Source organism: Carettochelys insculpta, chromosome 17, assembly GCF_033958435.1.
Source record: "Carettochelys insculpta isolate YL-2023 chromosome 17, ASM3395843v1, whole genome shotgun sequence".
In the NCBI taxonomy this organism is placed as follows: domain Eukaryota; kingdom Metazoa; phylum Chordata; order Testudines; family Carettochelyidae; genus Carettochelys; species Carettochelys insculpta.
Window position 1 is genome coordinate 14,158,321 of NC_134153.1, and position 12,524 is coordinate 14,170,844.

The 12,524-nt window shown below is 41.0% G+C and overlaps 1 protein-coding gene across 1 annotated transcript; it reads right to left on the reverse strand.

Annotated features, from left to right (window-relative positions):
* Positions 1 to 3,575: 3,575 nt before the first annotated feature.
* On the reverse strand, positions 3,576 to 10,909 carry PCK1 (phosphoenolpyruvate carboxykinase 1). The gene is made up of 9 exons (XM_075011692.1): positions 10,686 to 10,909; positions 9,944 to 10,125; positions 9,164 to 9,367; positions 8,676 to 8,863; positions 7,155 to 7,317; positions 6,755 to 6,979; positions 6,537 to 6,668; positions 5,186 to 5,281; positions 3,576 to 4,579 (listed from the first exon to the last, which is right to left on the reverse strand). Exons 1-9 carry the CDS (start codon positions 10,907 to 10,909, stop codon positions 4,125 to 4,127), a joined length of 1,869 nt encoding a protein of 622 aa, XP_074867793.1. The 3' UTR covers positions 3,576 to 4,124.
* Positions 10,910 to 12,524: the final 1,615 nt, after the last annotated feature.

Sequence of the window (12,524 nt, forward strand, 5' to 3'; positions counted from 1 at the left end):
CCTCTGGATAAAGGGTTTGCAGGGTCAGGATTGAAGAATTTGTCCTGGAAGTGGGTCTCAAACAAAATGCCATACTCAGAGGCCCCAAACCGTAAGAAAAGACCAAAATCTAGGTCTGAACTTTGTGCCCCAAACCAGTCTCTACTCACTACGATGTCTGTAAGAGGCCTCTTTGATCCAAGTATTGGAGGGGTAGCCGTGTTAGTCTGGATCTGTAACAGCAACGAAGGGTCCTGTGGCATCTTACAGACTAACAGAAAAGTTTTGAGCATGAGCTTTCGTGAGCACAGACTCACTTCATCAGATGCCAGCATCTGATGAAGTGAGTCTGTGCTCACGAAAGCTCATGCTCAAAACTTTTCTGTTAGTCTGTAAGATGCCACAGGACCCTTCATTGCTGTCTTTGATCCAAGTATCTCAGGATATGTTACACTGCAAGTACAGGCATGACTGCAACATGGGTAGGCTCCCCCTGCTGCCTTTAATCAAGCTAGCCTGGGTAACAATAGTAATGTAGGATTCAGCAAGGGCTAGCAACTAGAGAACAAGCCTTCTGGGGTATCTGCATCTGCAGAAATGATCTGTGGATATCCACAACCACATCCATGGAGGCTGATGCCCTCAAATGTAAAGTGGATATCTGCAGGAGTTCCAGAAACAAAACTGGTTTCTGCATCCACAAAAATGAGCCATGGATATCTGCATCCACATGTCCACATCCAGGAGGCACTGAGACCACTGACAAAGGAGAGTGAAGTCTCTGCCCTACAGCTTTAGCTGAGAGCCAGCTGGCTTTTTGCTCACACGGTAAGCATATGGCTTTAGCCCCTAAGTTTGCAGGTTCATTTCCTCCGACTGATGGCCTGGGTCCATCAACCTGATAAGTGATGAGCCTCTACAGCCTGAGCTAAAAGCCAGCTGGCTCTCAGCAAGGCTTTAGAGCAGAGACTTCACTCTCCCTTGCCAGCAGTCTCAGTGCCTCTGGGGTTACATGTGGATTTGTAGGTCTCTGCTGCTGCGGACCCTGCATGTGTCCTCTGATGGCTAGCTTGGTTGCTTACATCTGCACTTCTAGTGTTTCCTGTATTTGCTGAATTAAAGGCAGCAAGAGTATGCCTAGTCATGTACATTACCCTCTTTACTTGGAGTATAACTATAGCCTCCAAAGGAGTTTCCGAACACTGCACCAATGCTCCTTATTCTTGTTCACAGATTCATAGATTATATTTATCTAATATGACCTCCTACATAACACAGGCCAGGGACATTCTCTGAAATAATTCCTGTTTGGAGCCCTCCCATGCCATTTTAATCCCTCCCTCCCAGACCCACAGCACTCTGTTTTTTCTTTTGTCAGAAATCCATAAAAAGAGTCTTTCATGTAAAACCAAGCCCCAGGGTATATTGTTTGTATGGTTTCAATGAAAAGGCATCCTAGGCTGAAAACAGATGATTATTTTTGCATGGTATTTTGCAGCTTGGCTAAATGAGGTCCAAGGAGTTTAAGTGACATGCCCATGGTCACATTGAGTCTGTGGCAGAGTCTCAATTCCAAGGACCATGCTCCTAACAGGAGATCACAGGCCAGCTGGTGTAAGTCAGTGTAACTCCATTGACCTTTATGGAGCTATGCTTACAAAAACTTGACCTCACATTTCCCCTCTTCCCCATGATAGCCATTGCTATATCCCTGAGAGTTTAATAAAATGATCTGCTTCTAAGCCTCTAGAGCACAAAGTTCATTTCACAATATAAATTGATGCAAACTTTATGGTTCTAAATATTTTATGCTCTAGTCTCTCCAATGCTTTACTTCTCTGAAGCCCATTTAATAGGCCAAGTTTTATAGTTAACTGCTAGTATGTCTAGATTTATTGCCTTTTTTAAAATCAGGAAAGCCTCCAGATTTCAATTTGAAAGTATTGTGTTCAAATCCATTCTGCATTTATGGAGCATGGTATTTGTTTGGTGGAAAGAAATTGAAACCATAATCTGGCATGGTTGACTACATTTCTAAAATTTCAAACCCCGGCTTTCTCTTTTTAAAAACATTTTTATCTGCTGATACTAAACATTTAGATCATTCAGAATGTAATGTGCATTACCCATAGATACTGATGGATTTGGATCTATACACATACAAATCAGGCGCTGAATGATTCACATCCAACATTATTTTCTGATTCATACCCTTAATGACAATTTTTTCTCCGACCTTTTTGGTAATTGCTTTAATGTTTTATAGTTTACATACCCAAGCATTTAATACCAATATTCTTAAAAGTTGGGTGAGGGAGCAGGCTGAAGAAGGGGAGAACCACAAGCAACTAAAGCAGCATTGTTACAATTGATTAGAACTTTATTCTTTCAGCACATGATGTTGCACAGTGTCATCTGGAACATATTCCCTGGAGAATCGTGGAGTAGATAAGAAAGGGAATTTCACAGTACTACATCCCATAAGAGTGGACCAAACCTGAGGTACTTGCTCTAGCACGATCCCCTATAATAGGGTGGCCTGCTTTAGGTCATTCCTCAACACACAGCCAAGAGATAGTTACAGGCTCACATCCCTCTGTCTGATCTAACTTGTTTTTTCCTCTTTTGATAAGTACTATTGACACTGGACCATTTCCACCTTGCTGAATAGACCTTGTCAGCTCTGGCCCTCCCTTTTACTGAGACCCCACTCTTTAAATACCCCTCTGAAACCACCCCCCCCCCACTCATGCATCTGATGAAGCGGGTCTTTGCACACGAAAGCTTATGCTCCAAAATATCTGTTAGTCTATAAGGAGCCACAAGACTTCTTGTTGTTATTAAAGGTTTAAAGATTTTCCAGGTGATGTGACCTTACCTAGCAAGCTCTGAAGGCCATCTGTTGGCCAGTCTCTGGCTCTGTTTGTTTTGCGAGGAAGCAGAGTCTATAAAGAGTTTGATTACAGCACAGAAGTAGTTTTCTTTTTCGCTGAACAAATATTTGCAACTTATTCAGGATGGCCAAGTATTCAAAGGAGAGAGAAAACAGGCAACTTGCCATTCATGTAGATTGGAAGCCAGGAAGGAAGTATTTTGGTGGGGAGTACAATAGGGTTTCAGCAGATGGGTGAAGCACCTCTTCTTCCTTTTCCACCATTCTTGAGGTTCTTCAAGCCACCCTAACGAGTCTCGAAAATTCTTCACAAAACACCAGGAATTCCACACCATCCCCCTGCTTTCCCCTCTCTCCTGGAGCTGGGGAATAGACGTGCACCCTCTTCCTTCAGCACAGGAACCAATCTCTATTTGATAGGATTACAAAAAACCAAAACAAAAACACCTTTCCCAGAAGCCACTTATCATTTGTAATATCTTTGATTTCAATCATGAATGGGAAACTGACTTAGTAGGTGACTAGTTTTCCCCCCATGAACACAACTGAGGGAATGATTGGAGGCCTAGGTTATTTGCATGTGGTTTTCCAGACAGCGAGAGTACAGGAAATGAGAGAACAGTCTGTTTTTAAAAAAAAAAAAAAAAAAAAAAAAAAAAAGTTTATTTCACTGATTTAAAGAACAGGCTGTGTAAAAGATCTGGAAATCACAGGAATGTGAGATATAAAATAAAAATATTTTAAATATGCATTTATAATACAAAATAATCTTTTACTCTAGTAAGTAATCTTTCATATTTTTAAACAGAAAACGGATAATACAAATATACAGCTTGCAATTTTTTCCCTTACTGTAACCAACACCACTAGGATGTAAAAGGAAATTCATCTGGATCTTTATTGCTCAGTGTAACAAACAGACATTCTCTAAAAGATATTAGCATCTGTGGTTTTAGAATTGCACATACAAGCATATATCCAAGTAATCTGCACATGTGATTGTGTGCAGAATTATAATAATTGTGCATGCAAATAATCATTCAGATGTGTTACTCATTTGTACATTTAGTTCTAAATCCACGGGCCTGGAGTTCTCAGAAACTTCCAGGAGTTCCAGCAGGCTAACAACTTTGATTTTCCTTTTCAGAAGGAAACTTGTTACATTTTTCAGCATAGTCCCCTCTCTATCAATGCTAGGATAAAGTGAATTTGTCATCTTCATTACATGTGGATTCAGAAATCTTTTGATCAATCACAGCTGTTTTATCCTTTGCTCCAATGCAAGAACTTCTCTTTCTATTTCATAGGGGAGGTCAGCATTAACTTGTTCTTCGAAATATTTCTTGATATCCTCCACTTCTTTTTCCCAGAACTCTTTGGAGATATCAAACAGTTGCTTCATGTCAATGGCTTCCAGGCCCTTCAAGTTTAAGGCAGAATCAGTAGGGATGTAACCTATAGGAGATAGTTTGGCACTGGCCTCTCCACGGATTCTGTTGAACATCCATTCCAGCACTCGGGAGTTCTCCCCGTAACCAGGCCACAGGAATTTTCCTTGTTTGTCTTTTCGGAACCAGTTCACATGGAAGATCTTGGGCAGTTTTGCAGCAGGGCGATGGGCCATGCTAAGCCAGTGGGCAAGGTACTTGCCAAAGTTGTAACCAAAGAAAGGTCTCATGGCAAAGGGGTCATGCATAATGATTTTTCCTGTTGAAAGGATGTACAATAGAAAGTAAGATAATACTTAGCCTTTATGTTAGATGTTAATCTGTCGGCAAAAAGAATCTAGTTAAACACAATCCCTAATCTACAAATGGAGAAACTGAGGCAAAAATTGAGCAAGAGCCTGAATTTCAGAGGTGCTCAGCATGGTCAATGTTGGGTTAAATAAATGAATGATGCAGAAATTCAGCTCCATGTGTCTCAGGGTTTGGGGGGGTGGGGAGTCTCCAAACTAGCTTGCATTGCCTGTTCCTTATGTGCTCTGCTCTAAAACAGAAAACTTCAGTGACTTGTCCAAGATTACACTGTGGCTCCAGTATCCGGTCTTTCAACTCAGAGCCCAGCATCCTGTTGACCACCCTGTCCTTGCTCCATATGACCCATATGGAGGTGTTTTGCTGTGGGTTGAATTTTAGGTTAGAACATTTTTTTGGCTCCAAGCAGAATATTTTTCTATTTTGAAAACAGCGCCATTCATAAAATTAACTCCCAATAAGCAGACTTCCATCTATAACAATTTACAAGTGATCACAGTAAGGTATCCAGAAGGGCCACTTTTAATATGAAAAGGCAAATTAAATTTTGATTTACCTTTGTACTCTGCAGCAGCTGTTGCTTCAGACCTCATAGCTGCTCCTATAAACACCCCATGCTGCCAATTAAGGGCCTCGTATACTAGAGGCACACCTGTACAGAGCAAAATATCTGCACTATTTAAAAGTCCAAAAGTCTTTGCTATAAAAGCTCTGGCTACCTGAGCTACTGTAGTATGCAGGTTAGCAAAGAATTCAATCCCTCTTTTTCCTGTTATATAATTCAGTTCATTTTCCCCCCTCCCTTATTGAAAAATAATTTAAGACAGAATCCTCTTTCTCTCTGGCTCAGTGAATCTTTAAATAGTTGAAGCTGTTCCATTGTCCATAAATATTTTGAATCTATGGGCAAGAATAAGAAAAATAGAGACTGAATGTGTAATGTTGTGGTTATGGCATGATTCCCCACCCCCAACCAAGAAATGGGAGATCTAGGGTTTAGTCTCCCTACTCCACTCATTTTTTATTTAGCTACCCCACAGGAACAACTTCAACAGGACAAAACAGCAGAAATGTAGCACTTATAAAGACTAACAAAATGATTTATTTGGTGATGAGCTTTCATGGGACAGATCCACTTCATCAGATCAATCTCATTTCCAATACAGACTGACATTTATAAGTACAGAGGACAAAAAAAAATTGCAATAAAAACTGACAAATCAAGTACATAGGACTGAGGTAGGTGGCAGCTATTTTGTTGGAGTACAGACTAACACTGCTACCTCTCTGTTACAACGTCAACAGCAGAGAGAGTGATGAAACTCCACATTCGAATATCCCATAGTTCAATGCTTAGTGCTCCCTTCAGAGGTGGGAGACGTCAGCGCAAATCTCTTCTCCCAATCAAGCAAAAGAGAGAATCAAGTCTGAGTGGTCCTACATCCCAGGTAGGTGCTCCCACCACAGAGCTAAAACCCATAAGCTAGGCATCTCTTGCGGACATATTCTGAATGGCACTTGGGCCAATAGGTGGCCTCAGTTACCCATCTGTAAAATGGGGATAATACTTCATTTCTCCCACCCTCTCTCTGTCTGGACTATCTAAAATGTAACCCCTTTGAGGCAAGGACTGTCTGTTACTGTGGATCTCCCACGCTTTGCACAATGGGCCCCTAATATTGGTTGGGCCCCTGGGTGTTAATACAGATAATCGTAAAGTGTTGGGCACCCAAAAATCACAGGCCACTTCTTTAAAATGTAGTTTACTAATCTAGTGGATTTTACTGCACTCACTGCTCGGGGACATGGCAATCACAAAAACCATATTTTAACCCAAGTATTGCCAGCAGTTTCAGGCCTACAGTGGCTAGGGCTTTGGTCTTGATACACATTATTGCCACTCTTACCAGCAGGTCTACGCCCTCCAAATATTATACCCTCAATCAGCACTCCTTCTGGAGATTCCCAGGCAGGGTCAATGATTGGGCACTGGCTGGCAGGCGTGCAGAATCGAGAATTGGGATGGGCACAAGTCTCCCCTGTACAGACCAAAATAATTCATGATTGCACAGTTAACTTGAAATATATCAGAAGTTTAAAAAGTCCCCCAAACCTACACAGTTACCATTCTCTGGGGTCCACTTCTTATTCTTCCATGAAGTCAGTGTCACCCCCGGTGCAAGCGGTTCATCAATGCCTTCCCAGTATATGCCTCCGTCACTAGTTTCTGCTATGTTGGTGAAGATGGTATTCTTGCATATGGTCTTTATGGCATTGGGGTTTGTTTTTACTGATGTCCCAGGAGCAACTCCAAAAAATCCATTTTCTGGATTGATTGCCCTTAAATTACCTGGAAATTTAAGTGATACCAAGCAGTGATCCAAACCCTAACTTACCATTTGAACTCTTCACCAGACAAGGGTCCAGATCCTGCTGCCATCAAAGTCAGAGGGATGTGGTCACAGACTATAATGAGAGCAGGATTGGTCCATAGAGTGATTCAGCCTTAAGAAAAGAAAAGTTACCTTCCTCATCAAATTTCATCCAGGCAATGTCATCTCCAACGCACTCAATTTTCCACCCTGGCAGAGTTGGGTTCATCATAGCCAAGTTAGTTTTTCCACATGCACTGGGGAAAGCTGCGGTGAAGTATTTCTTCTCTCCCTCTGGATTTGTGACACCTAGGATCTATTGAAAAATAAATGTCTCTGTTTAATATGCTTATTTTTTTTCCTGCACTTGTATTATTACCAGTAAACGGTGATAATAAGGCCTACTGGATTTCCATTAAATTATATGCAGTTTTTAAGAAAAGGTTAATATTAGATTTGAGCAAATAATTTGCAAGATAGTGTTTTATGTGACAAAGTATCCCCTCATGGAATACATGTGAGCAGATTACAGGTTTTTCCAAACTTATTCACCTATTTATTCAAACTTCATGATTATGTGTTACATACTGCACTCAAAGAGCTTAGATGAAAAGGGAGATGGGGCAGTAGCTAAAGAGGCAAGAGGAGTCAAGGACAATGGTCCGTGTAAGCTGAGCGCTTGGGCAGCCACCCAGGAGAGAAATGCTGCCCAGCTGATTTAGCAGAATGCCCACAGCTGGCAGCATGTGTTTCTAGTGGTGGTGCACAGTCACATGTGCCTTGGTGCACTTAATAACATTTATTCTGCACACGGAGGGGGACAAAATAGAAGGGCAATTGGTTGGGACTGTTTTGTGATATCACATATTTTATTATGTAGTAAGAGAGAGAGAGGCAAATGAGAAGTTAATGAGAGGAGAAAGCTAAAGAGGGAGGGTGAGTGTGAGGGAGATCAATTTACTTGTTTTTTTTATAAACTTTATAGATTAAAAATATTGAAACTTTGAATATTTTTGTGTTGCTCAGTTGATAATCAGGGAAGCCATGTGGTATTTTCAGGTCCCCAAGTGGGTCAGCATGGCACAAATATTTGCAGACATGTCTCACATGTGAATACTCGTGTGTTGCTAGGACCATTTTGTCTTAGGGAAACTTGCTCAAATGGGTATGGAAATGAACACAGGAAGTGCATGAACACAGCCCAGTGCAATTTATTTTAAAAAGCAAATGAGTATTTGCAGGATATTTTTTTTCAAATCAGCTTTCTCTATTAGAGACATTTACAAATGCTGGACTCTGTCCTGCAAGCTGTTGTATGTATGTTGAAAGCCCATATTCCCATATGAATCCTTATTGAAGTGACTAGGCTTTGCACAGGCATCAAGATCTAACTGCATGGAACATTTTTCAGGATCAGGGCCTTGACAAATGTATGGAAATCTTACTTAGGTCCCTATTTTTACATTTTTTTTTCTATAAAATGCTCATTTATCAACAATATGAGTAGGTCCTTATTTCTACACAAGTGTGGTGGACATTATGTATATCTCACATCACATAAATATTCATGTCAAATGGCAGTGCCACTAATATCAAGGCCTGGTGTTTTCATGCTTTGCTGTTTTGAGGTTTAATTGCTTTCAGAAATGCACTTACAATTTTACCAATTCTTACCAGCATGTGCTCAGCCAGCCAGCCCTCTTCCTTGGCAATTCTACTGGCAATCCTGAGGGCAAAGCACTTTTTCCCCAGTAAGGAGTTTCCTCCATAACCACTGCCGAATGAGATGATCTCTTTGCGATCAGGAATCTGAGCGATCAGAGTCAAATCCGGGTTGCAGGGCCAGTTGTTGACCAGTGGTTCTGCAAAACACAATGTGCCACTTGTGAATACAGGAATTGATGGCTCAGGTCAGACTCATGGTCAATTTTGGCAGCATCCTGTGTCTGACACTGGCCAATAGCAGCTGATTCAGTGTGCAGCTGATGAATAATCTGCCCCATAGGAAGTGCTCAAGGAAGTTCTAATTCCTTCACCTGGAACATGACCTTGCTTCAGTTGGATTCCAAAACCTTTGGTTCACTTCACTGGCAGTTTTCACGCTGCAAAGGATTCACCATGGGTGCAACATATGCATGTGAGAATTTGACAGAGTTACTTACTTTTTAGTGGTAGAGGGCACCCAACCGAATGAAGGCATTTTACAAACTCTCCATTTCCTAGGGCTTCCAAGATGGCTGTTCCCATCCGGGTCATGATCCTCATGCTGGCCACCACATATGGTGAATCTGTTAGCTCAATTCCAATCTTGCATAAAGGAGACCCAATGGGCCCCATGCTAAAGGGGATGACATACATTGTACGACCTGCAATGCAGGAGCAGAGCCATGAGAGAGATGTGACCGAAAAGAAAACCAGTGTATTGTTGGAATAATCATTAAAAAGTATGTTGTCCCTTTACATTTTTTCACTTATCTAAAGTCTCTCCACCTTCCATGGGGTGGTTTCAAAGGACTTTTATAGGGCTGTAACATTCCTGTTTGTCAGAAGGAGCAAGGGGCCAAATTCTCTGCTGATGTAAACTGGTGGAATTCCACTGAAGAGAAGCTGACCCAGGGAATCAGGATTCCTAGGTTCTTTCCTCAGTTTCAATCTACTGCTGACTCACTGTTGATTTCAGGAAAATCACCCAATCTTTTCCAGCTTTGGTTGCCCTTCTCTCAAATGTCTAGTGGAATGGCTGCTTGGGGTCACAGTGCTGCTAAGCCTACATGTATGTAGAGCTCTGAGACTGAAAGGTGCTGATACAATGGATTAGCTGCCTAACCTTATACGTCAAAGTCTGTAAACCTTAGTCAAATATATTTGCATTTTAGATGACAACGATGATGATATTATTTGTGCTTATTAATATGAAAGTGCCATGTGAGTTTTCTTTTCACCTTTCATACACCCCGGGAATCTGACACTGAAGTCTTTTTCAAAATCTTCTTCTGACATCCAGTTACCCAGCTGACTAGTTCCAGTTTTGGGGATTGGAATCGAATCTCTCTGCTCCTGAGTGACAATGACTGTTTTGCTTTCAATTCGTGCCACATCCCTGGGATCAGTGAGAGCCAACCAACTGTTTAAAAAGAATCAGGAAACTGTGCTTTAGTCATTATAAAGTAGCAAGTAGACTACATTTAATCCTTCCCTAGAGTCCATCTAGGCAGACTATTGGAAAATGCTTTAGAGGGGGTGTTCAGATAAAAGATCGATGAAATATGTTCTCTCATCCAAAATAACCAAGAATATTACTAAATGAAAAGACAATGTCATGTCTTTGGAAGTGTAAGGGCTTGTCTACACTACCACCTTCCTTCGAAGGAAGGATGGTAATTAGGGTGCATAGGCAGCACTTCATTAACCAAATCTCCCCCCCTCACCCCCCGCGCCAGCGTCAAAGTACCTTACTCCTTTTTGAATATTCCAATTGAATACCATTTACATTAGCATTGGGTGAATACTCAAGGATGAAGCATGCTTTACCTGAGTAATCCAATGCTCATTGAAAGTAAATAATCAAGCACTTTGAACATGGTTTAAATGAAATGCCCTTTGAAATATAAATATTCATTGAAATTTATTTGCCACAACTTTCTCGAGTCTAACCCCGACATCTTTTACATGTCTGTTACTTACCATTTCTCATACTTTTTGAGCTTCTTGATCATGCCTTGTTCTACCATGAGACCCATAATGTTTTTGTTCTCTTCCTCTGAGCCATCACAAATATGAATTCTATCAGGTTGGCACAGCTTGGCAGTGCTTTCAATGAAATATCTCACTTCCTGAGACAGGCTTTTCAAATCCCCCTGGACAACCTGTGGGGTTATATTCAGACGAGTTTTCAGCTGGCAAGGCATTGTTTGGAGGCTTCACTGGATATCGTCTGCAATCAAAAAAATCAAATGTTTGTCTTGTTAGCACATTACCTAATAATTCCTAATGGAAGGAATATGCATTCCTAAAAATACAGTCAGTAATAAAAGGACTGTGGATTAGATTTGTATCAGAAGGCATAGATGTGTTAGTCTGTATCCTCAAAAACAACCTGGAGTCCTGTGGAACCTTATAGAATAACAGGTTTACCTGGGTATAAGCTTTCATGGGCAGCAACCTATGGGTCAGATGCACTGCCTGATGTGGGGGATAAAGCTCCATCTGATGAAGCGGGTTTTGTCCAGAAATGCTTGTGTTCAAAGAAGCCTGTTAGTCGGTAAGGTGCCCCAAGACTCCTCATTAATTAGATCTGTGCACTTATGTTTATAATTTCAATCAAAACCTCACTGTGCATAGCTATGGAATTTAAAGCTCTGGAAGAACATATACAACATATTATATATATATATAAACAGAGAAAGAAGGTCTACTTACTTTCCCATAAAAGAGTTTGGAGAAGATTTTGCTGCTTCTTCCGGCTGTTCAGATTTAGCCCACTTTGGATTAAACTTGTGATCATTCACTTCCAGCGGGGAATCCTCCTCTCTTAAATACTGGCATGCGGGAGTCCTTCCCACCAGCTGAGGGGAAGCATGCTTATCTCCTATGTCATTGCAGCATAGCTTCTGGAACAGTGTCATAGACAGTTGTCATCATGAGCAATTGACAAGAAGAAGCCCTGAAGAGGTAATTATTTAACAAGCTTGATTAATGAATGCTTGAAGCAGAGATTCTGAGCCCTGGGATTTGCTGTTGAAGCAATTACAACACTTCTTGGTTTGTCCAATCTTTTGACTAGTTTTGCTCTAATGCAAAAAGTGTTGTAACTCCTCAATATGTGGGAAAGGTTGTACGCAATGTGGGGCTGGCCCCAGAACACCAAGGGTGGTAAAGCATAACAGACAGCCTGGCACATCTCCTGTGAGTGAGCTGGAGGCTCATACAAAGTGTGTTTACTCACCTTGGAAACAGGGCCTGATGAGGGAATAAAGTGCAGCTTTGAGCAGCAATAGGAGGGAAATAAAAGGGTGCACTTCACATTCTATTTTCACATCAATGAACCTTGAGGTTTTAAGTGTGTGCATGAAGTTCTGAAAAGCTCTGCCAAAATCATGCTTGCTGATCAATTTTATACTGTGTTAGAGAAAAGCTAAAGCTCCATATCTCTAAGCTGGGGCTTTTCATGGGCACAGACAGAACTGAGTGTCTCCAAATTCTGTATATTCCCAGTATTGTGAGCAGGGACAGAACATCTCTGAGAAACTACAAAGAAACTTCTGTTATTGTTAATTGAACAGTCTTACTATGGGAAATGTAAAGTTGTATTTGAATTGCTGCCCCTTCATTGTGTTTTGCAAGGAGCACTTAATAGCAATTTTCAAAGTTATTAAAATAAAATTCTGCTTTCCATATGTATGGCAAAACTGTTGTTTTGTCATTAATTGATATAACTTGATTGAGTGAAATGATTGACCCCATTGCAATATACTGTGAAAGTATTTCATTCCTGCATAGTTCCTAGAGATAGGGCCAGATTTG